The sequence below is a fragment of the Parus major genome, chromosome 5 (assembly GCF_001522545.3).
Source record: "Parus major isolate Abel chromosome 5, Parus_major1.1, whole genome shotgun sequence".
Classification (NCBI taxonomy): Eukaryota; Metazoa; Chordata; class Aves; order Passeriformes; family Paridae; genus Parus; species Parus major.
Genome location: NC_031774.1, coordinates 30,898,219 through 30,922,397, shown reverse-complemented (window position 1 = coordinate 30,922,397; position 24,179 = coordinate 30,898,219). Strand labels below are relative to the sequence as shown.

The window sequence follows — 24,179 nt, the reverse complement described above, 5'->3', positions numbered from 1 at the left end:
TTCCAACTGCTTCCTGGGCATCTCTGAGTAGCTGAGAGAAACAAACCTGCCAATCTCTGAGGCACACCTATAACTTTACTGCAGTTGCAAATTTCCTTTGCCTATTTCCTTTAAAAGCACTGCTTACATCTCATCCCAGCTGAATCACCAGTGGTTTGTTTTCATTCAAATCCCTCTGCCAGACGCTGGAGCAACTAATGAACTGCAGAATCTCGTCTATAAAAATTTGATTTAGCAAACAAACAATCAACATGTTGATGACACTGCCACCCAAAATATCACAGTAACAAGAGTAACAATTTACACAGGCTCTAAGCCAGTCTGTCTTTCCTATTCAAATTTCAAGAAAGCATGACCTAATTTCTCTATGAGTAGTAGAATCTGGAGCTTTTGTTAATTCAGTTTTCTTTCTTTATTGAAGCATATGTTTTGCCACAGATTACAGTCATTAGAAAGAAAAATATTTGTTTGGGTAAAATTAAATATAGCAAGCATATAGCCTATAATAAAAACCTAAGAGTAACATCAACTTGCCAACTGCTGAATATCTGTCCTGATGATCTAAGTGACAGACTCCCAAATTCAGACCAATCAGACACATCATAAATTCAATTCTATACATTAAGTTCAGTTCTATATATTAGAACCATTTGTTTCTGTCACAACCAAGTTTTCTCAATCTTCCAACAACTTTTACACTTTCACTATTATTCCAACTTTACAAAAAAAAGACAGATTAAAGAGAAAAGAGAAAAAAGAGGGAGAAAGACTAAACAACAAAAAAGCAGTAGATAGAACAAATTGGAGTACTATTTCTCAAATACAAGGTCAGATGGATATGCACAGGAATTGAAAGAACAACACAGCATTACCCTGAACAATTTTTCACAGTAAAGTAGTATAAAAGCTTTTTTTTTTTTTTGTTCCACTTAATACCTTCTGGGTGGTATTTTCTATAATCTCCAGGTACCAGAAGAAAAGATGGCCTATTGTCTTTCACTTAAATATTTCAGACTATTCCTCAGTTTAAGGCTAACTTCCGAATATCAATGACTTCCTGTTTTACATTCAAGAATATAAATTTGAACTAGAGTTGTGGTGGCTAAAATAATCACTTTCTCCCTTACAGATATGTTGTGGAAATATCTAAATAACAAAAAATCACAATAAATTTTTTTTTTTTCTGTGGAAAGCTTAACTGATACTTAGCATTTGGACATACCCTTTAGAACACTTGCATAGGACATATATGTGGCTAGCTATAGAAGTTGCCTGACTGGATACCAGCATTCCTCTCTTCATACACATGTTGCAATACAGCTGTTGTTTTCATTCTGGACAGCACCTGAAGAAAATCTGCAGCCAGACCAGAGTTCAGCAGAGAGCTGCCCCCTGCACCAAGGCATCATAAAAGGCAGTCACACTGCCTTGCATTCACCAATCTGTCACGCATTTGAACAAAATCCCACTGGAAACGGATAACCTAATTTATCAAAAAAATCCCCACTTCTTTCCTCATGAATTTGTACAGGCAAGTCTGTAGATTTTAACACATATTTAGCCATTTACTTTTAAAAATAAGATGCATGATTAACAAGTAGCAGTAAACCACAGATTCAAAACATAAGGTCTGTTAATCTAGATTAGAAAATACTGTGACTTATCACCAACTCTGTTTTAAACAAGATTAAAAATGTCAGAAACTAATTTCTGCAAATTCTTCACCTCTTTGTTTTACCTGCTTCTGTGTACTTTAATCCTACTTTTACTTCTTCATGATTTGCTTTTGGTGGCGGCCAGACAGTCTGGAGTCTCCCTGGAGTCTTGTCATCTTGCTCTGAGGGACTCAGGTCAGGCTGTTGAAATTACGCAAGAAAAAATTAAAGTCTGCAGTATCAATTCATTCCAAACAGCAGCTGCCATGCTCAGATCTACACATGTGCTCCAGAAAGATTATCTGCCTCATTCTACTGATTAAAACAGTGTTCAGTTGGTTGGAAGGGACACAAATAAATCAGAGTAGAAAAATATTTTTGAGGAGGAAAGTAGCATAATGCATGGGACATGCAGTGATTTGTTGAAATTTCTCATCACTGTGGAGAGCTGTCTATCCTTTGGTGAGACACAGAGGTGGTTACAAATGCCAGGGTTTTTTCCTGTATCTTTCTTCCAGAGTGAAATATTCCAGTGTGTTCCTCTTAGAAGTAAACATTAGAGCAATTCACCTAAGACATCATTTGACAATATAATTTTCTGGAAGCAGAGCTAGTTTATGAAATTCCTGCCCCACCCCCAGCAGATTGCTCAGTTCACATACCAGGTAATACTGCCACATCAAAGTAATGCTGCAGCTGTTAATGGCACTGCACTGTCAACTGGAATGCTAAAATAACTCTTTATATGGGGAAGGGGTGGAGGGGGAATGACCCACTAAACAAGCATTCTTTTAGAGGGTTTTTTTTGGTGCTTTTTTATATCTCCAACATTACTGTAATCGGATTTACAACATGTCACTACAAGCAATTGATTAGACACAACTAAAACAGTGAAACCCTGTATGAAAATGGCCCCATAAATGGCCCATAGAAGCAAGGGAAAGGAAAAGGCTAGAGCCTTGGACCCTGGCTTCGCCCTGAGAAAATACAGATTTGCACTAGACCGGACATTAAGCAGACATTTATAAGAGCCACTCCTGCTGACTCCTGTGCCTCCTCCCTCACTGTGTGTGATGACAGCTTCCCAAATAGGTTTGCTGTGAGCTACACGAACGCTGACGCCAGCACAGTGACTGGTGGAAGCAGGAAGGAGCAAGCCAGGAATGGGAAGGGCACACAGAGACTGCACTTGCTGTACATTCCACAGCCAATGAATACCTGTTTTCTCCTCCCCATAGGTAATTTACTACAAACTGGTATTATCAGTCTACCCAAGTGTTGACCAGGATTATTTTTTTTAAAATATTGTTTAAGAATAAAACTTTTATAGAGAGTACAACCAACGCAGAATGTTAACTTAAGTAGCTTCAGGTTTAAGGTCCAATCCTGCAAATGGAATCCTTCAGGAAATTCCCCCTTCAGCCAACTATAGTCTCCTGGGCTGATTACATCTGCCAAAGATGTGGTTGTAAGAATTTTGGGTTGGGGGAATGCCAACCCAAAGATTACTAATTTAATTAAGGAGTTACTATTACATTCAAAGTCGTTTATGGTAGTATGAAAACTTTGCACTGATTATTTTTTTTTTAATATACTGACTACATTTCCATATGCCTAAGAGTGTTAACCTTGCAAACACTTACACTAATCAAAAATTTGAGTTGTCTAATTGAAATCACTAAGTTATACCTGAATAAGGTTAAATGCTTATCAATATTTAAAAAGCCAGATATATGCATGTAAACAAGAAAAAAAAATACTTCCTGTTCTGTCTTGAACAAACTGAGCTGAAAATCACACAAAACTTTTTTGTATCAACTCTTATCATAAAATTATTCCTACAAGTAAAATGAAATATTATTGTTAAAAACAAAATAATCAATGAAAGAGAGTGAGATTGAGAAACTATTACATAATATTACAGTAAATAACTGCAGCATCAAACTGATTTAAAGCCATAATTAACATATGGAGAAGTGTTATGTAGAGATCTTTTAAAATCAGAAACCAATTTTTAAGTTCTCACTTCTAATTGAGAGGCTTTTACTGCTGATTGAGGCTGAATTCTGCTTCAACTGCAGATGATCAAAAATTAGCAGATGACAAATTAGCCCCAAGATTTCCTCAGCTGGGAATCCAAAATTTGAGATGGCCAAAAGAAGAGCAGTTCTGACATTTTGATCTTAAGCCCCCACCAATAATATTTAAACAAGAAATTTTTTTTTCATCCTTCTACTTCCAGATCTTAGGAAGAAAAAATAATTCAACCTACAGATTTGTCTGATGGTCCATCCCCAGGTTTTGATTTTGACCTTTCAAATACAGCTTTCAAGGACTCTTTTTCATTTCTCATTTTGCGTTTCAGGGCTTCCAGCTCTGAAGTATCTGCAGTTGTTTCCTTCTTGGGAGGTCGTGTGAATAAGGCTTTAAAGGCATCTAGTGCAGATTCAGCAGGGCTTGATTTTATCTCCTCAGAGGGAAATCGTGGTTCTCTTTTGCTGGAGGCTTTGTTCTCTTGAGCTTCATCACTGTCCTCGGTCTCCCCAGATCCCTCAGCAGAGTTCTCAGTTCTATCTTCATTCTTGGAGACGTCTATGTTTAACAAGTGAGAGAGTTGTTCTAGGAAAGTGGGATTTGCTTTAGGTTCAGATGATTTTTTTTTTATAGTCAAACCTGATGCAATACTGGATTTCTTAACCGGTTGTCGTAATTTAAGCAGAGCTAAATCATTCTCCCTCGGTTTAATTTCTGTAACAGTTTCCCCATCTTCTGTGGTCAGTCCCTTTTTCCTCACACGTAGTCCACTGAAGAAAGCAGGCAGCTGGAAAGTCTTTTCAGCCAGTGCTGTTTTTTGGAGTGATATATTATCAACGGAAGGTCTTTGTTCTTCATCTGAAAGTTCTTGAGGGCATTCCCCTGCAGCAAGCAAATGAGTGAATTGCTCCTCCATTAACATTTTGTCTTTTCCATTGGAGTCATACTGTAGAACGCCATCCAGCTCTTTTGGGAATTGCTTAGAGAATGGTGGGTGTAACTCAATGTCATCTGTATCCACAGTGTAATCGCTGTTTCTGTACCCTTCTGACTCTGACTCTTCTTTATTTTGATTGCTGTTGTCCAAGGCCTCAGCAGACAAAGCAGCATTTTTTAGCCCATATTTGCTTCCATTGTTCTCATCGGTGTCTAGGTCCTTATTCTCTGTGTCCGATTCTGTATCACTTGTTGTATGAACCAAAGTACCTTGGACAAGAATAGCATCCTTGTCCTCATTGTCCGATTCAGACAAAGAAGTCTGAACAAACCTCAAATGCTGAAGAAGTAATTTATTTTGGTCAGCTAACTCCAGATCCAGGCCTGCTTGCGTGCGAGACATTGGGTCAGCTCGGCCACTGGTACTATGCAGGCTGTGCTGCTGGTCTGAGTCCTCATTACATCCATTATCATTCCTCTCATGCCAGGTGTTAGCGTGAGTATTTATATTGCCGTGCAAAGGTTGAAATGCTTTAAGCACTGTTTCTTCTTCGGGAGCTGTAGATTCGAACTTAGTTGCAAATCCAAACAGCGTTTTCACAGAAAATGTAGTGAGTGGGTCAGGGTCGCTTTCTGCTGTGTTCTTCAGGTCTAAAAGCTCACTACAGTCAGGCATCCCAATATGTTCTTCCATGTTGCGTGAAGCAGAGAATAGGTTCGCTTCCAGCAGTGCTGCTGACTGCTCAGCAAACACTGCGCGCATTCAGGGGCAACGAGCGGCCCGGCCCGGCTCGGCCCGGCCCGGCTCGGCCCGCGCAGGCCGCCGGCCTCCCGCGCTCCCGGCCGGGCCGCCCCTTCCGCCCCGGCCGTCGGGGCTCCCCGCTCCACCAAGGGAGCCGCGAAACGAACCGCCGTCAAAAGTTCTCGGCAGCGTCTGAAACTTGCTCCCTCGCACAAGAGGGGTTTGTCACAGCACTAACCTCGGCTGAAGCCTCGGCCAGCGGTCCCCCCGGGGCTCCGCACCCCGACGGGCTGCGCGGCCCCAGCTCCCGGCAGTTCCAGCAGCCACAGCAGCTACAGCAGCCGCCCCGCCGGGCCGAGCGCGCCGCGGCTGCTCCCTACTTCCTTGTCCCGGTGCGCCAGCGCTGGGTGGTTTTCAGCAGAAAATTCCTGACGGATTCCTTTGCATAGTCTTTCCACTTGGATAAAGAACTTCTTTTGTAAATCCATAATCACCAAAAAATGTCAAATGGAAACCCGAGCTAACGACTCCGAAGCTTCCTGTGCCCCCTCCTGAAGCCCTTGCAGAGCCCCCAGTGCCCGGCCGGGCAGAGCCAACTCGGGTGAGCGTCCTTGAAGCAGAGGAAAGTAGGAAAAAAAGAGACTCTCTTCCGATTTGCTGGAGGTTTCATCTGGAATGCAGATTTCAGCCTCCAGGGCCATGAACACAAACCAACGAGACTGGTTTCATATTACCACTGTCCTTGCCGTGCACAGCTCCTGCTGAGGTGCACGCAGGTACTTATCAGAGGCTGCGGCCGCGCCCAGGGACCGGGAGCGCTGGGTGGCGGGAGAGCGGCCAGCGCCCAGGAGGGCCAAATTAACTGTTTAGAAATCGGACAGCCTTGTCCATCGGCACGGAACCAGCCTTCGAGGGTTCCGAACCAGAACAATCTCTGCTGACATACTCTGTGATGATTTCCGCAGACTGTACTACTGTGTGTGAAATTTGTTTAGCTGAAACGAGCAAGAACACTTGAAATCTACAAAACTGTCGAACTCAACAGAAACTAGCAGGGATATTATATATATATATTTTTTATCAATACAGATGGAGAAAGTACAAAATAATCTTAAGCAATATTGATATTTAGAAAGTCAGTAACATTTGGGGCAGGTTTCTATCACAAGTCTCCACTTTTGCTACTTTTTAAAATTATACCCAAGTTAAAGGGTCATTCTACAGTCAGCCATTTAGCTGTGATGAGTAATCTTAAGCAAGCACCATGGGGAAAGCTGTCCTTCACAGGGAAATCAGCTGCAGATCACACTGCTGTATGCGATTACCGAAAAACATTTACTAAAGAGCTGAGTAAGCAACAACAAAGTATCCCAACACATTTAGCTTTTGGTTTAATGTTTAAAAATGCAGACTACAAAAACCATTTGCTTGTCAACAGCAAAACCCATTGGTATCTCCTGCAGGAACAAAGTTTCCTGAAAATCAGATTGTAATACTAAGGGTTTAGATGAAGCTTACAGACACCTTTTCAATTACAGGGTAGCGTGCATACCTATAGACAAAGGGCATTGGAATCATTCCCATCTTTATCTGTGATTTAACACAGAGCAATGTCTTCTGCCCTGCTGCCTGGCTTTTCCTTAGCAAGCTCTGGACTTGCTTCTCCGCTATGCTTAATCATCAGGTGCCAAGGTCAGAAACAACTGACAGATCATGGCTCTCCAGGTTTCCAGGCTTACTATCGATTAGTATCACAAAAGGAAGCTCTACATAAAGAAAGAGACGCAGAGTCCTTATCACTCTCTATGCCAACCTATTCTTAAAATACCAAGACTTATAAAACAGGTGGAAGGAAGCTACCACAGTACCAGTGACTTCCCCCAAGACAAAATTTCTTGAAGGCAAATCTAAAGCATTTCTAAATTCCATTTTATGGCAAAATAAATGGGGTGAAGTGACAATACCGAACTGAAGTTTTCTACATTTAAATGCACATCTGTTTTCATGTTCAATTACATGATTAATTGTTCATTGTTCTGATAAACTGTATCATTATGTCTTCCTTATTTATTTATGTGCCTATTTATTTGGGGGTTGATTAACTTCTGTTGGATAAACATTAAATCATATTTTCAAGAATAGTTTTGTTATTCATTAACAAAAATATACCTCTGTGAACAACTGAATGATATCTTTTAAACTGAACATACCGATTCAGATTATGCCAAAATCTTTATTCATCTGTGTATAATAACAATAACCCACACTTAGAATAAAACTTCCCTGTAAAAAAATAGGGTCACCAAGCTGTAACAATCCTACTAATAGAAGCTTAGTGATTACAGCCAATATTTAACTATTTAAGATTTTAAAGGAATTATGAATACTTAGTATAGAAGTGGACTTAAAACAGGAATCTCATACTGTATGTCTAAACAACATCCCAACAAAATATAGGAGACCTTCAAATTAGAAGTGAAAAGGATGGTGCTTTTAGTGTAAAGCTAAAGTTATACAATATATCGAGGTGGTAGAAATCCCAGAGTTGAACAGTGAATATTTAAAACTACAGAAGCGGAAATTTATCCTATAAAACTACAGGTAATCTCACAAGCCTGCAGAAAATGATGCTTTATAGGTATCTCTTTTTGTAGTAAACTCTGGGAAGTGTGGAGAAACTTTCAAGCTTTTTGAGCTCTAGGATGAACAAGGAAACTCATCTCTACATATATGCCTGGAGAAATGATCAAAAACTGAAAGTTGTTGTCATGAATGAGTCAGCCATTGTCTGAAATTCAACACACAGTCCATAAACTAAAATATGGCTTTGGTAGAGACCTGCTTCCCGCATTCTGATGATCAGCCCAGTGGAGAGTCCTTTGAGGGACTGAATAGCTGATAATGAAATACATATTGGTTACTACTCAGTAGAGTGTTTCTGGGTAAAATACATACATCAGTATGTGCCCTTAATATTTTGATATAAAAGAGAGGTCATCATTGTGATGTAAAATGAGATGGAGCCAGTTTGTTGGCAGAAGTGTTTTAGTGCTGGGTGGATCTACCTTATAAGGAAAGTCTCTCTGAACTGTCTGTAACACTGCATCTAAAGGAACAACTTCAAAATCTTTAGAAAAAAATCAGTTATGATTATGTTACAAGCCTATTTACTTAATAAAGCTGACAACTCTCTGGTGCCTCAGAAAAGCCCTTAAAACCTGTCACAGCAACTTTCAAGGCAGTCAATGCACTAATTATACAAAAGGACAACCATTCCTTACAGTTTAAAGCACATTTAACAATCCACACCCTTTTTGACCTACATTTCATCACAGACAGAGGTCACACCCACAACTCACTCTAGTTCTGTTCTTGAGGTGTCTAAAGGCTCACCTGAAGTAGGTTTTAAAACTGGCTTTGAAGAAAACACACATGAAGCCAGAATAAGGTCATCTAATTTCTACCACTATCAAATGGCAGGGCTGAATGCTTCCTGACCCCATATCTGTTCAGATTGCCTTTTCAGATCACTGTACTAACAATGATGAACAATGTAATGAACAGGACAAAAAGACATTCTACAAAACAGTGAGGCTGCTAAACTTAAAACAAATATTTACTGTTTTTTCAAAATAAAGAACCCCAAATCTAGAAAAGTTTGCATAACTTCTTGAAAATAATCATGGAATCAAATATGTACCAATTGTGTCAGGCTTCAGAAGAGCCAGGAGAAGCAGCAGGCTCTGTTTGTAGCTCAGGTGACTTGAACTGATTTGAAGTTCAGCTGACACAGTCTGCCCTCTGCCCTATCCTCAGCCTAACCTTTACTGTGCGGATTGATAATGGTTTTAACATTCTCCTGCTCTCCTGTTTGTCTCTCCTGCTGATTACTTCATTTTGAACTTAGTATTTTAACCCATTAAATGCTCTAAAATAGGAGAGGCAGGAAAGATAAAAGAAAACCTGTAAGGCCTTGTTTTTCATCATTGCCAGCCTTGTTACCTCTCTCAGACGATCACATGAGCAGTTTTCCTGAGTTTTGAGCGGATTTGGTATCACCAACATAACTGCTTTAAATTTAAGTAATTCATTTTAGATTTAGCAACAGAAACATAGACATCATAATTCTTACCAGAATTCGGCAATACATGATGCTAAGAGAGTGTGGGCACCAGACACATTTGGTATAGGAGTCTGTATAAATCCATGTAAATGCAAAGTGTTTTTTAACATTTTCACCTAAATTCTGATTGACATTGAGATATGGACTACTTTAGAGAATTTGAAAAAGCACTGTAATAGCTACACAGGTACAAAATGAGAAAGCACATTAAGAAACTCAGTTTACTATTTAGCAGGAGTGCATACTGTATACTGTATCACTAAATGTATGGAATATTAACCTGTTTAACCTCTCATATGAAAAAGCAATGGTAGATCTGAAACAGAAATTCTAGAAAGATGTATTTATTGACTGATCTGGTTAATATGAGCAGACATACAAGTAACAAAGACAGGGAACAGAAGATCACTATAAACAGTGTAAGTAAGCTAAGTAAGATCTTTGTACATGAAGGCACAAAGGCTGGCACTTAATGTTACAAAGAATGGAGATGAATTTTTAATCCTTTTCCTTTTCTAGGTTACTCTCTTTTCATCGTCTTTTCATTTCAACAAGCCTTTTGCTCCCCATCTACAATATTATATAGTCTAAAGCTTAAACAAAAAGCTTTATAAGATAAAATCCACATAGCTACATTCATTTGCCATAATTTCTTAAGTAATTACTTACTATTAACTGAAATTTTAGTTGCATTTTCACATCTCACTTATGTGCTTTTTTTATCTGAGATTAAATGCTGTATAAAAAAATAGGGTGGAGCTTCATTTCTATTTTGTTTCATGACCTTCCGTATCTGTATCTTCTCCCTGCCTAGGGTTTAAGATTTAATGCAGGATGTTTTTTCATGCTTATGGTGTAGATTGTGCATTTAAAAGTCCTGTCAGAGTAGAAATCATTCTCTCTCTCTCTCATCTATGTTATCTACCATCTTCCAACTAATAGAAACATCTTTCAGTAACATAATGGACAAGCTGGAGAAGTGGCCAATGGGGATATTATGAGGTTAAATAGGACCAAGCACTGGTGCTGCACCTGGTTCAGGGAAACCTGCAGTACCAACCCAGGCTGGGGATGGACAGATGGAAAGCAGCTCTGCCCAGAGGGGTTTGGAGGTGCTGCTGGGTGAGAGGCTGGACATGACCCAGCCATGGGCACTGCCAGCCCAGAGAGCCAAACGTGTCCTGGGCTGCATCCAGAGCAGCGTGGGCAGCAGGGCAGGGAGGGGATTCTGCCTCTCTGCTCTGCTCTGCTGAGACCCCTCCTGCAGCACTGCATCCAGCACAGGAAGGACTTGCTGGAGTGAGTCCAGATGAGAGCGTGAAGATGACTGAAGACGGCTGGATCACCTCTCCTGTGAAGACAGGCTGAGAGAGTTGGAGTTGCTGAGCCTGGAAAAGATAATGGTCTGGGGAGACCTTACAGCACCTTTCAGTACTTGAAGGGAGCTACAAGAAAGCTCTTTTACAAGCTTTTTAAAAGAGAGAGACTTTTACAAGGACCTGTATTGCTAGGACAAGGGATGATGGCTTCAACCTGAAAGAGTGTAGGTTTAGATTAGACATCAGGGAGAAATTCTTTGCTTGTATGGTGGTGAGGCACTGGAACAGGCTGCACAGAGAAGATCTGGATGCCACATCCCTGGAAGTGTTCAAGGTCAAGTTGGATGGGGCCCTGCTTAACCTGCTCTAGTGACAGGTGTCCCTGCCCATGGCAGGGGAGTTGTAATTAGATGATTTATAATGTCCGTTCCAACCCAAACCATTCTATTCCATAAGCAAACACTAGTGCACATACACAACTATATATGCACATACACAACTATACTTTACATTAATGTTAGGGTGCTCCTAATCCAGAGCAAGCAGAGCTTTTCAAAAAATAGCATTTTCACATTGTTGTTATTATGAACATAAGTGCACTTTAAAACAATAGCGCCAAACTTTTGATCAGTCAGGCTAAAGGTTTTCTTCTAAAAGCAGAAAAGGCTCATAGATAACATGACAGGGTGTAGTGCAACTGCGAATAAATAAATTGCTCTATTTTATATGCTATTTCCTGGGAACAAGATCTTAGCTTCAGAATTGCTCTCCAGACACTGGCTCCTTTTTTACCACAATCGTCTTGCTGTCCAGTCTGATGACTGCACAGGGAAGACAATATCAGGGTGCAACGCCCCTCCCTGAAGAGGAAGGGAACACCCATGGGTTGTTGTCACCAGAGCAACTCATGCAGCCTGGTTTTGGCCACTATCTTTCTTACAAGCTACTTCTAGCTGGAGTGCAGTCCAAACAGATTGTAATGGCAGCAACTGCTGCAGCAGCCTTCTCACTACTGTTCTTTTGGCAACTCCTCCTTCAATGCCATGGACTCATCTTGAAAAAGAAAAATAGTCTTGGAGATACAAGGGCTCTGTAATTCAACCCAGAATTTTGTCCTGAAAGAGAGTCATAGGTAGTGATCTGCAGGATAAAGTGTCTTGGTGGGTTCCCAAACAGTCCATCAGCTCATGCTGAGCACCCTTTTTTTTAATAGAAATTAAGACTTTTGTTCTGAGTATTTTAAAAATAATGGAATAAATATTTTTCCCTTTTAACTACAAGAAACTGAAATGATTCATTTTTTTAATGCAATTAGATTTTTAGACATCCAGTATTTCTTTAAAAAAATAGTAAGAAAGATGGAAAAAAAACCTGTTTACTAATCTCAGATACATCTTATTTTACTCAAAATGTTGTTCTTAAATGGCTTTCATTTATAACTCCTCCTGCTCTATACAATGACTTTTATATTCAGACCAAGAATCCTCATGGACCATATACTTCCTGTTGTGGCATATATTTCTAGCAGTGATAACAGCTATGTCACAGTTCCTCTCAGTTCTGTTATTTGTTTTCATCTCAACAATTTATTACAAGGATAAACCCATACCTTCACGCTGGTACAAGACTATTTTAAATAATTATTTTAAGAAAAGAAAGTTAGGGCAAGAAATCAATTTCACAACAACCTCAAGAGAGTAACAACGGTGATCGTAAGCATTAAAAGGCATTTTAAATGTACTTCTAAGTCAATTCTTGTATTTCCACCAATAGATGTCACTCTTACACAAATTTGTCTTATGTTTCTTTGCACAAACTGTATTATGCAATCTAATCTTTCAAGCAATTTCTTTCAACCATTCAATCCTACCCACGTTTCTTTCCTTTTCTTCTACATTCTGTTTCCTTTCCTTCCAATTTGAAAACTACTGCCAAAACATGTCTCTGTAGGCAGCTTACTGCTCACCCTGGGAGCATGTATTTCCAGCTACATGAAGCTGGCCTGACATTATGATGAACTCAGGTTGCCCTCTGAAGCATCATTGTTTCATACCCCAGGAAGTTTAGAAACTTTTCCCATCAAAATCATGGCCAGTCTGACTCCAGTGCCAGTTCAGCTTCTCCAGAAGTCTGGGAAGCAGCAGCATGGCTGGGCTGTGAGCACACACACAGACACATGTGCACAGGTGCACACACACAGCTTGCTCCTGCAATGCATTTCCAGGAAGCAGCTAATTTAAACTAAACACCCGTCAAGATTTTAGAAATGGCACATCATGTGTCTTAATCCATTTATATAATTCCAAAAATTTTCCATCTGTGTTGCTCTCAGCTGCACAAAGACATATGGGCTCACAGACCATCTGGAAAAATGTATCCCATCCAAAACTTCACAGTTTGTCAGATATTTTGGAACATGTTTTTAGAGTGACCTGAAATAAATGCATACCAAAAATGTAATTGTATATAATAAATGCTTGTTGAAATCCAACATGGGGTGAATATAGTCCTACTCACATTCAGTTCCAGGCTCAGATGCAGCACATTTCTGCTGATTTTCTCTTTCTCACTTGAATAAGGAAATGAGTTTGAATGCCCCAGTCTGCAATCCAGAACCCACGTATCTTCATCTCTGTTTGCCACATCCAAACTAGCCAGCCGTTCAGTGAAGTCATCCTTTAAAGCAGACTCTGCTGGGAGGCCCAAATGAAATTAAATTAAATTAAATAATTCTATGCATCTGCACATAATCCCTGCATACAGAAAGTTCTGTATGTTTTTGAAACTCTGGTACACACTACCAACATGTGCACTTTCAGTTCTCCTGTTTGTTTAAATAATAACAGAATGGTATAAAGGGGATAGCAACTTTGTTTTGACTCAGAAAAAAAATATTTTTGTCCTTAAATTTTGTGGGACAGATCTAGCATAAAAAAAAAAAAAAAAAAAAAGAAAAGGGCTGCTTGTCTTTCCCCCATATACAGACACATACTGTGTGTAAAATTTTTGAGTTTTCACCTCTGCTAAGGCACTCTTACTGGTCATCCTAAATGTGCTCATGACACACACATATTTCAGAGGTGGGTGTGAAGTATAAAAATACACTAAGGAAGCTCCATGAACTGGTTTAACAAACTTTTTGACATTGGCTAAACACAGCCTTAGTGAGGACTGTGCCAATCCACCTTAGTCTCTTATAACCAGTCCATGAAAAGCAGAGTCTTTCAATCAGAAATGATATTTAAGATTTTACCTTTCTCCAGTAACCTTAAAATATAGTATCAGCCTGGTTTTGGAATGGTTTAGGTACAAACAGCCATGGATTTAATGGGAGAGATAAGAAAAAAATGTGTCAGCCACAGGTGTGCTCCTGTATGTCATGCACTGCAACCACTCAGCACTCTCCCTTCTGGTCACAGCATTGCTGGTTTATTAGACCCACCAAAAATGTTGGTTTCTGCATGATAGCCTACACTTTAGCAATGAGAAAACCAATTAATTTCATGAAGGGTAGTGTGTTCTCTGAGGTGTAATGTTGACATAAGATACATAACAGCTCTTTTTATATTCTATGGGATATATACATATATCCTCTTTCATATACACAGACACATCCATTTTGGAACATTTTACTGGAAGCTTCAGATATTATCACAATTCCTAGCTGCTGCATATTATAGCTTAGCACTATAAAAGCAATCCTGGAAGAGTTTAACACCAGATTTGGTAAAGCTCTGAGAACCTGGTCTAGTGAAAGATATCCCTGTCCATGTTATGGGGGTTTGAACTAGATCATCTTTATGCTCCTGTTCAATCCAGGCCCTTCTCTGATTCTATTAATGGCACACATAATTTTGTCATTTTTAAAAGTTTTTTTCTTTTCTTTTTCCCTAACTTTAAAAGATATGAAAAAAAGAGGCACTAGGATCAGAGTCTGTAAGAACGTTTGCTTAAATATAGGCTGATTAAAAAACTTTCTGATAGCTTACAGTTCCAAATAATTTAGGTGCTGGACTGTATCAATAAGCATGGTAAAGTATAATACTTTATAAAATGGCCAATAATCCAAAGTACAGGTCAGTCATTATTGTGTGAATAAATTCATCTTTCATCTTATTCAGATAAAATCTCAGAGTGAGATCCTATCAAAATACAGCATTTCTGCAAAAGAGTATTACACATACCTTTACACATTTTGAAATTATTCACTGCATATAATATTAAACTGTATCTAGATATTCAAACACAAGACAGCACATTTTAAGACATTCTCAAGTCCAGATGTCCTATCTTCTAGGTCAGGGATCTAAAGAGAGAACTGCTTTCTGACTTCCTGAGTCATTTGGTTTCTGTATATTTTTACACACTTGATACAATATTTCTTTTGTTCACCCTTATGCCATTATGCAAGTGGTGTGGTTTAACCACAGCCAGCAACTAAATACCATGCAGCAACCATGTATCAAAAACCCTGTACCAGCCACTGTGAAGAAAATTAAGCCTACCCCAGCTAAAACCTACTCATTAAGTCATTTTGATATTTAGAAAGCATTAAGATAAGAAATACAAACATCATGCTTTAAATATTGAATACAAATATTCCACCTATAATAAGCTGAATAAAATGTATTGGTGGAATTTTGACCTTGTTTTTGTTGTACCATACAATTAGCCCAGTTACCTCTAGCCACCCCCCTTTACATGATTATGACATGGGAAATACATAGGAAATTCCAGGTGAGTGGAGAGGAAAAAGTAAAAATCACCATTTTTAAGGTAATTGAACATTATTTGTATCATGCTAACAAACCTATGACAGGTTTTGGTGCTTCTCCTGATTTCTGTCACAGATCAGTGCTACAGTTTTTGTGGGTATCTACTGATTTTTCGTCATGAAAAAAATTGGAATCCCATTCATATAACTTACAAAAACCATATATGCTTTCATAAAAAAATGTAAACAGCATTAAAATGCAAATATACATAGTAAAGCCCAGTAAATACTGCCATTTTTAATTCAATGCTCTTTGGGAATTCATTTTATCCTTGTAATTACCAATTCATTGGCTGCCCACCCTGCTCAGCATTACCTCTAATACTTCAAAGTTTGCAGTCATTTTGGATCAATTATTTTTAGCTGTGTTGATCAAGGTGTCTGTTCTATGTCAGCTACTGCTAAAGCGCAAATTCCTTTTCAGCAGTGATTTTTACCCGTAATATGCTTACTCTGATCATTTCCATTGATTCATTAAGTGATACAGAGCTGTAGCAAGAGGCCACAATCAGAATTCCTCCTTGCAGCAGCTGGTATTTCCCATAATTAACTGTAGCTCAGCTAAGAATAGTCATCCTGCCAAATGCTTTTTGGTCCTCTAAAAAATGAATACCTCCCTCAGCTGCAGAGATTCAGTTTTTGTCCAAATTTAATTTTATGCACCATTATATTAATTTATGGTATTTTTTGCTGTTGGCAGACTCCTCCCAAGTCTGTTACGAAGCCTCTATTCTCCACCCTCTATGTAATTACTACTTAATGTTCTGTAATCTGTGCATTTATCCCAGTAGCTGATGATTGCATTGCTCCCTGAACCAGCGCACACCTGCACACACCATTAGCATACAGCCTAGGGTAAGGGACCCATCCAACCCAGCAGGCAGTGGAATATGAAAGGAGAGCTTTAACCACCTCTCTAAGTATTCTATTTTAAGCAAATTCTTAAATGTTTGGCCATATTTTTCCCTAAGTTCTCCATTCTGTCAGCTCTGACAGATTTTACTGCTACTTATACTTACCCAGGAAACATTTTTTCTTTAACTGGCAACCTACTGTAATCTGATTGTGCATTTAAAGAAAAGGTCATATATATTTTATGCATGCATATGCAAACACATGTATATATCACTGAATCATAGGCTAAATTTAGGAAGTTTTAAAATGCTTATGTTTATCCCTTAACCAACTTAAATGAATCAAGGTCATTTTTTTTACTGCTGAAAAAATGAAGGCTTTCAAGGAAGTTCAATTGCTATTCAAACTGTCTTCCAGGTTTTACAGTTAATACCACTCAGGAGTGCCTCCTGTGTGCACTGTGTGTACAAAGAAGACTGCCCAAATACAGATCTGCTGCCATCTATTGTCCCAAGGGAAAGGAAGACAGAGCCATGTAAATAAGGGAAGACAGAATACTTAATGCTTCTTCGGCAATTTTTACCTTGCAGACTTTGCGAGTGAAAGGAAACAACTTTTTAATGTTGTCACAGGTAAGACAGATGAAGCACTCAAACCTCAGGGGTACAGACAGGGTCACATCATGAGACCATGACAATAAATATCCAGGATTTCCTAAACCCTCTAGTCCTATGCTGAACATACATAATTATACGGTAATTGCATCTGACGTTTTTTGTACAAATTGCCATTCTTGTCATAAAAAGTCTTTTAAACAGAAATTCTTAAATTAGCAAACAGGAGTGTTAGATACCATGTAATACATTTCTGTTAAGTTCCCGTTGTGGAATACACAATTCTATGGAACAGTTTCTATGGGCAGTCTTTCTTGCTAGAAAACCTGTTTGAGCTTTCTCATCTCTCTAGGAAAAAGAACTTTGGGGAAAAAAATCAGCTTCTTAAACATTTTTTTTTCCCCCTATGTCAAGGAATTAGGATGTCATGATATCCATTTCCTTCAGTACATGGTTTGCTTAACCACAACTCATTAAACTCTGAGGCCAATGTTTAAACTGAATGGTTTTAGCTATGCTTCCTGACCACTATATATTAATATTTCAATCATGCTCCATTCTTTGCTTTACTATACCACATAGGATAAAAATATAATGCTTACTCCTTTAGTAGATTGATTCCTATGTAATGTAATTCTGTTGCTTAGTTGACTAAATGGATTTTATATGCATTAATAAAGGAAACCTTGTGCTAATTAAATACTTGTATTCACTGCTTGCCTCTTGGAAGAAATGCAAAGAACTTTGCATTTGGTAATGAGTCTCAGAATGCCAGGTTTTGTGGAACTTTAAAATTTTGGGGGGTCTTAAATTTTTTAGGGAAAAAAAAACACTAAGAAACAAAATTAATAACCAAGTAGGTTTTTCAGCAAGTGAGCCACAAAACTGAAACAGTCTAACTCAGAAGTTGCCTATTTAAAGGCACCATTTTGACAGTAGAAATGAACACTCTAAACATCAGAACTACATTTAGAGGATTTACAGCATTACTGACTTAAGAGAATGCTATTACTGTAGGGATTTAGCTCTTGCAAGATCTTAAGTCAGCAAATCACAGCATGTTACAGAGTCTTTGGTACACTTCCTTGTTCAAATAGATGAGGCTTGATCATTGTTATTGAAAGCATTGGTGAAACATGAAGATAAACTGAGTCAACATATTCTTTTAAAATTATAGAAATCCAAAATATGCATATCCTATCAAATTTTTTTGTTTTGCAGTAGGAACCTCAAATTTCATGATCCATCCCTCTGGTCTGACCTTCTCCTTTCTAAGCAGCAAAAGCTTTCTAAGCAGCAAAAGCTTTCTCATTTTTCCTCTTTAAAATGTCTCTCTTGTTTTTGTTATTATGGACACCAATGTATTAAATCTCAAAAGAGTATTGGAAATAGTCTCAGCAGTTCCAGATTCTGTGGTTAGATGATATTGCACAGTTCCATCCACATGCCATCTGTGGTATCTCATATCTGTTAGTATATAAAGACATTAATTGTGCATAAACATATAAGTTATGCACTCAGTGTTCTGTGTATGTAGCTGAAACAGAGGACAATAGGGTTTGATTTGCTAAAGTCTACTGTGAAGTTGAAGAAATATGAATAAGTAGGGAGAAAGACAAGAGAAGTAGAAAGGGGATTTAAAAACCTAGAGGAAGCTATCCTCCCTCCCTTTTAATTTTACAGATTTCCTTAATGGGAAAGAAGCAAATAGAAGAAACTGTTTGCTCTGGTAGAGACTCAAGAGAAGACTGAAATCTCATCATCAATACAGTTCTTTCTGTTTTATTGGATAGAATGTAAGAAGTATGTAGTTGCCTGTGCAGAAAAGTAAACATTGTGCACTAGGTAGATGATTAAATCCTTTTTACATGAAGAAAAGTCATAGTGCAAGGCTAGAGAAACTGGAAAATTATACTAAATGCAGTCTTTGGGAATGAAGACGTATGTCATCTTTCCCCCTAATTTATATAGTTTTATTCCCCCAAATTTATATCGTTTTATTAAATCTGTATTGTAGCATGGGCAATTCATAGTATAAGCAGTTCAGCAAAATCCTTTCTGAAGATTGCCTGTTTCCACAGTACATTTAGAAATTCCTTTTGCATGATGACAAATTGTGGATTTTAAAAAGCAAATGTTAAGCCTGCTACTTGCTATATTGCTCTAACAAAGAAGCTTGAATGGCACAGTCCTTAAATCAAATCTCTCAAAGTGGTGAGTGTGGGAACAAAGCCCCGGAGCAGCAGCACCCTGCAGTGGCAGTTAATGTCCTGTAATGCTCAGAAAGCTAGAAACTCCCAAAGTACCAACATCCAAAACAATCAACCATTTATTGTGTTTTGTCTGTTCTTCTTTCTCCTTGCAAAGAGTAAATACAACTTAATACAGCTAATAATTGAGAAAAAAATGTGTAAGTGGCTTCAAATACATCCAATTACTAACAGAAAGATCTTTTGCAAATTAAAATTAACACCTCCCTCTCTTGCTAGCAAATAAAAATCAGTAAGTTATTCTGAAGTATGAACTTGAAGAAGGATATCTTCCTGCAGGTTGTGAAAAACTGTACATAGCTTGACATGAATGCCTATCATTAAAAGAAAAGAACATTAAAAAAGGGTGAAAATCAAGCTCTCTGGCCTAGAAAGTTTGACTGAACAACAATCAAACATATTGATATGAAGGAAATCCAAAATATTTGTTTTCTTGTGAAAAACCTTTGTGCAACTTCTCAATGCAGATTATATCAACTGCAACAGCATGTGATACAACTCAAAGCTTTTAAAAAATACTTCAGTATCATTATAAACTTAATAAAAAATTAGCAACATCTATCAAATCCTAAAAATTCCTTATATAAATTTTAATGGTTTGTATTAAAGTAACCTTTCATTTGGTTTGACACTGAATGTGATTTATATATTTTTTTATTTATTAAGGGTTTACATTTACAGTAATTCATATACTTTATTATTATACTTTATTTTCCTTCACCTCAATCTATTCTATATTCTAGAATATAGAAAAATCTCAAATCCATAAGAGATCAAACCTTAATAGAAAAAATAAGAATATTTATCACTAACTTAGTGTAAAAGAACTAGTACAATTTAGATTAGGGAAAAAACCTAACCCAAACAGAACCAAAACAAAGTAAAGAAAAAGGCAAGATCATTAGCAGAAATATATGAGAACCATATTCAAGATTCAATGCTGTATCATCCGCATGTGCTGGAGAAACCCGAGGAACAGGAACTCTAGTAACAAGTACAGAATGTATTTTCTGAATTAGGATACAGACCTGAAAGGTACTGAGCCAGTTTGGCCCCATCCAAGCCTACTGCTTTAGCACATACTCAAATTTAAGGAGTTCAGTTACACTGAGAAAATAACAAGGAAGACCTGCCTTGTCATTTGTCAGCCCACTCTTGCTTTCAGATGCAAGCAAGATGCCCTCCAAGTGTTCACTATAAACAAAGAGCCAAAAACGCTGAAACTCCAAGAGGATATAACACAAGAAGCAATTGGCACCTCAGTGCAAATTCTTCATCTTTTACTATTCCCAAAGAAACTTCACATGTCCATGCTCAAATGCCACAATCAATGTTCAGGCCAAGGCTCTGAGCTGCAATGCCAGGAACTTTTAGTGAAAGGCCCATTTTTAATGCCAAAGAACTTCAGAGTTCAGAATAATTTCCAGATGGAGGTAAAATCCAATGTAATCCAGTTAAATATACAATCAGGATGCATTAATTATACATTTCCCAAGTGAGCCTTTTATGGACATACAAAAATTAAATACTACAGAAAACTTTAAATAACCTGAAAATTCACGTATGTTTTTCTTAGTAAGCATATGCTAAGTGTCTTGTGGAGCTATAAAATAGATAATAATAATTTTCCAAAACCAGTTTACAACTGTTTATAACTTCATTATACCTGAAGTAATTTCTATGCAATCAGAGCACATACCATATTTGTTATAGATTACACTCAAAGCAACTACCAAAAATGGAAGCATTCCTAATCCTGTAATTGCTGTTATGGTAAGTGTTTCACTGTGACTTTTTACAACTAGTTCTCTCATTTGTGGTATTAGCCAGCTAGCTAAAAGAATGTGGAGGAGGAGACTGATGTTTAAATTTTTTATTCCTTATTTTGTTTAGCAAGACTTGACCTTGCAAGCAACAGTTTTTAAAAATATTAGAACTCTGTAGCTAGTGCAATAAGGAAAATTAAGAACTATATTGAAAAACATTACTTTTCTTATGTGCTTTTTATGATATTTCTCCTTATATACTGGTTCTCACTCTTAACCATGAGAAAGGTAAAGTCACCACCAAAAGGATTTGGCTTGGGCATTAGGTAAGTAAAAAATGAATAACAGTAGGATTGATTTTAAATAATCTATGTCTTTTACCCTACATTTCAAAAGTATAGAAGTTGCCTAAAATAAGCTTTAACATTAATGCATCTATTTGTAGAGGTCACTTAGGCCAGCCACCTCTACATTGCATTCATGTCATTATATAAATATTTTAGTGCGAATGTTAAGATTTGATATAATGAAATATGGATAGAAATATGCAAAAGCACCAGAAGCAACAATCAATGAACAGCTTGTATAGAAAACCAGGGACATTACTGACAGCAACAAAATTAATTAACACTGACCATGTTATTTATAACCAGACCATGATTCATCAGTGAAAGACTGCACTGCAATAATAGGAGAATGCACATGGCCTGCATGGCCTTCTCAGAACAACATTGCATTGCATGTGACAGTCTTCTGCCTTTTATCCAACAGACACACAACAGCCCAAAATATACTGAAAATCAGGAAACCAGGAAAATGAGCGGCAACCTTGCTTAACTCATGAAAAACAAAATACACAAGATTTTGCAGCAAAAGGATCACCTGTTTTATGACCAATCTAGCAGAACCTAAGAGATGGAGTCAGGATTTGACAGCTAGTGTCTCCTTTTCTCTCTAACCCCATTCCCAATGCTGTCCAGGCTGCTTTATCATATGCATTATCTTGAGTGAGAATGGTAACATTCTGTAAATGTGCAGAATCAACCAGGACTTTACTAAAGCCTTTGGCACTGTATCCCACAGCAATCTCCTGGAAAAACTGGCAGCCCATGGCTTGGCTGGGTGCCCTCATCACTGGGTAAGTAGCAGGCTGTATGACCAGGCCCAGAGCAGTCATAAAGGAAGCTACATCTAGCTGGTGGCCGGTGACGAGTGGTATTCTCCAGGGCTCAGTGTTGGGGCCAGTCCTGTTAAATGTATTTATCAACAACCTGCATGAGGGGATCAAGTGCACTCTCAGATAGATTATAGGTAACGCCAAGTTGGGCAGGTGTTGATCAGTTGAAGGGTCACAGGGCCCTGCAGAGGGATCTGGACAGGCTGGATCACTGGGCTGAGACCAGTGGTATGAGGTTCAACAGGGCCAAGTGCCAGGTCCTGCACTTGGGTCACAGCAACCCCAGACAGTGCCACAGGCTGGGGGAAGAGTGCCTGGAAAGCTGCCCACCAGAAAGGAGTTTTGGCCTAGTGGTTGTACTGGCAGCCAGCTGAACATGAGCCAGTGTGTGCCCAGGCAGCCAAGAAGGCCAATGGTCTGTGCCAGCAATGGTGTGGACAGCAGGACCAGGGCAGTGGCTGTCCCCCTGTACTGCACATATTTGATGCCACACCTCAAGTCCTGTGCTCAGTGTTGGGCCCGAAGAAGGACATTGAGGTCTTGGAGGAAGTCCAGAGAAGGGCAAAAGAGCTGGTGAAGGGTCTGGGGTAGAAGTCCTGTCAGGAGCAGCTGAGATAATTTGGGCTGTTTAGCCTGGAAAAAAAAGGAGTTTCAGGGGAGACTTTATTGCTCTCTATAGCTTCCTGAAAGGTGGTACTAGCTGGGTGGAGCTTGTTCTGCTTTCACAAGTAACAAGCATTAGGACAAGAGGAAATGACTACAAGCTGCACCAGGGAAGATCTAGATTGGTTATTAGGAAAAAGTTCTTTACTGAAAGAATTTCTTAAGCATCTGAACAGGCTGTCCAAGAAAGTGGTTGAGTCATCATCCCTGGAGGTATAAAAAAATGTGTAGATGTGGCACTTACAGACATGGTTTAGTGGTGGACTTGGCAATGCTGGGATAATGGTTAGGCTCAATGACCTTAGTGGTTTTTTTCAAACTAACCCATTCTGTGATTCTAAATTAGTAAGTGAAAAATTTCATCCAGGATAAGTAAAATGCATTTCTGCAACTGTAGGATCCCTCAGTTCTGAGTCATTAAGGAATTTCCATTATCTTCTGAAAGAGCAGCCACATTAATACTTGCATCCAATCATAAAAGATATAAACAAGTCTGTCTGACACCTAAAATTATTTGATAATTCATGTCCGAAAGATCTACAGCTATGTTACTTCACGTGCGCTGTAGCAACTGATCCCGAAGTCTTTACTAAGACAGGAACAGAAAACAAGCAGTGACGACCTTTCTGCAATGGTCAGACTCTGAGTGGTAGTATCTCAGCATGAGGGCAGTAGCAAACAGATGATTACCTTAGTTCACACTCTCACTAGGTCTGTTATCAGTACACACCATGTCACTATTGACAGGGTCCTGTTGAACCTAAGCTGGTCAACATCACATAAATTTCCAAAAGATTCAGCTGACTTTTTTCTAATGCGAGTATCTCTGAATGCCTTTTAGTTCAAAATGAGCTTACAAAAACTCCAAAGCCCTTCTAGGCTTCTTTTAATGAAATACTTTCATTATATGATGTAACATTTGAAGCACTATCAAGTAATCTTATTGGTATAGACAAACCTATACTGACTTTTACAGTCTTAGGAAAATTGGATGACTTAGAAAAATTGGATGACTGAGCAAAGGAAATTGATCACCAATCCAGCAAATTTTCTGAGTTTTCACGAGTATCTAACTCCTATTGCCAAGGAAAATTCTTGATAGGAAATATTCTGGATAGGATACAATTTTTGTATATGCTCACAGTGAACTCTCAGTTAAATAGGTTTTATCTTTACTGTAGCATACTGTGACTCACAAATGGGCTTCAATTCATCCAAAACCTCAGAAAACCAGTAAAACCATATTCATGG

General features: G+C 38.5%; 1 protein-coding gene across 6 annotated transcripts in view; it reads right to left on the bottom strand.

Annotated features, from left to right (window-relative positions):
* The window catches only part of FMN1 (formin 1), a 177,923-nt gene that overhangs the window by 123,975 nt on the left and 29,769 nt on the right, over window positions 1-24,179 (bottom strand). For 3 of the 6 annotated variants that reach the window (XM_033515062.1, XM_033515063.1, XM_015631174.2), the window contains exons 3-4: window positions 13,327-13,502; window positions 1,739-1,856 (exon numbers count right to left, since the gene is read on the bottom strand). In XM_033515062.1, the coding sequence (XP_033370953.1) occupies window positions 1,739-1,856; window positions 13,327-13,502 (294 nt within the window). Of the gene's footprint in view, window positions 1-1,738; window positions 1,857-3,927; window positions 5,443-13,326; window positions 13,503-24,179 lie in introns of those variants that run through there. The other 3 variants (XM_033515064.1, XM_033515065.1, XM_015631178.3) reach the window with 3 other exon arrangements.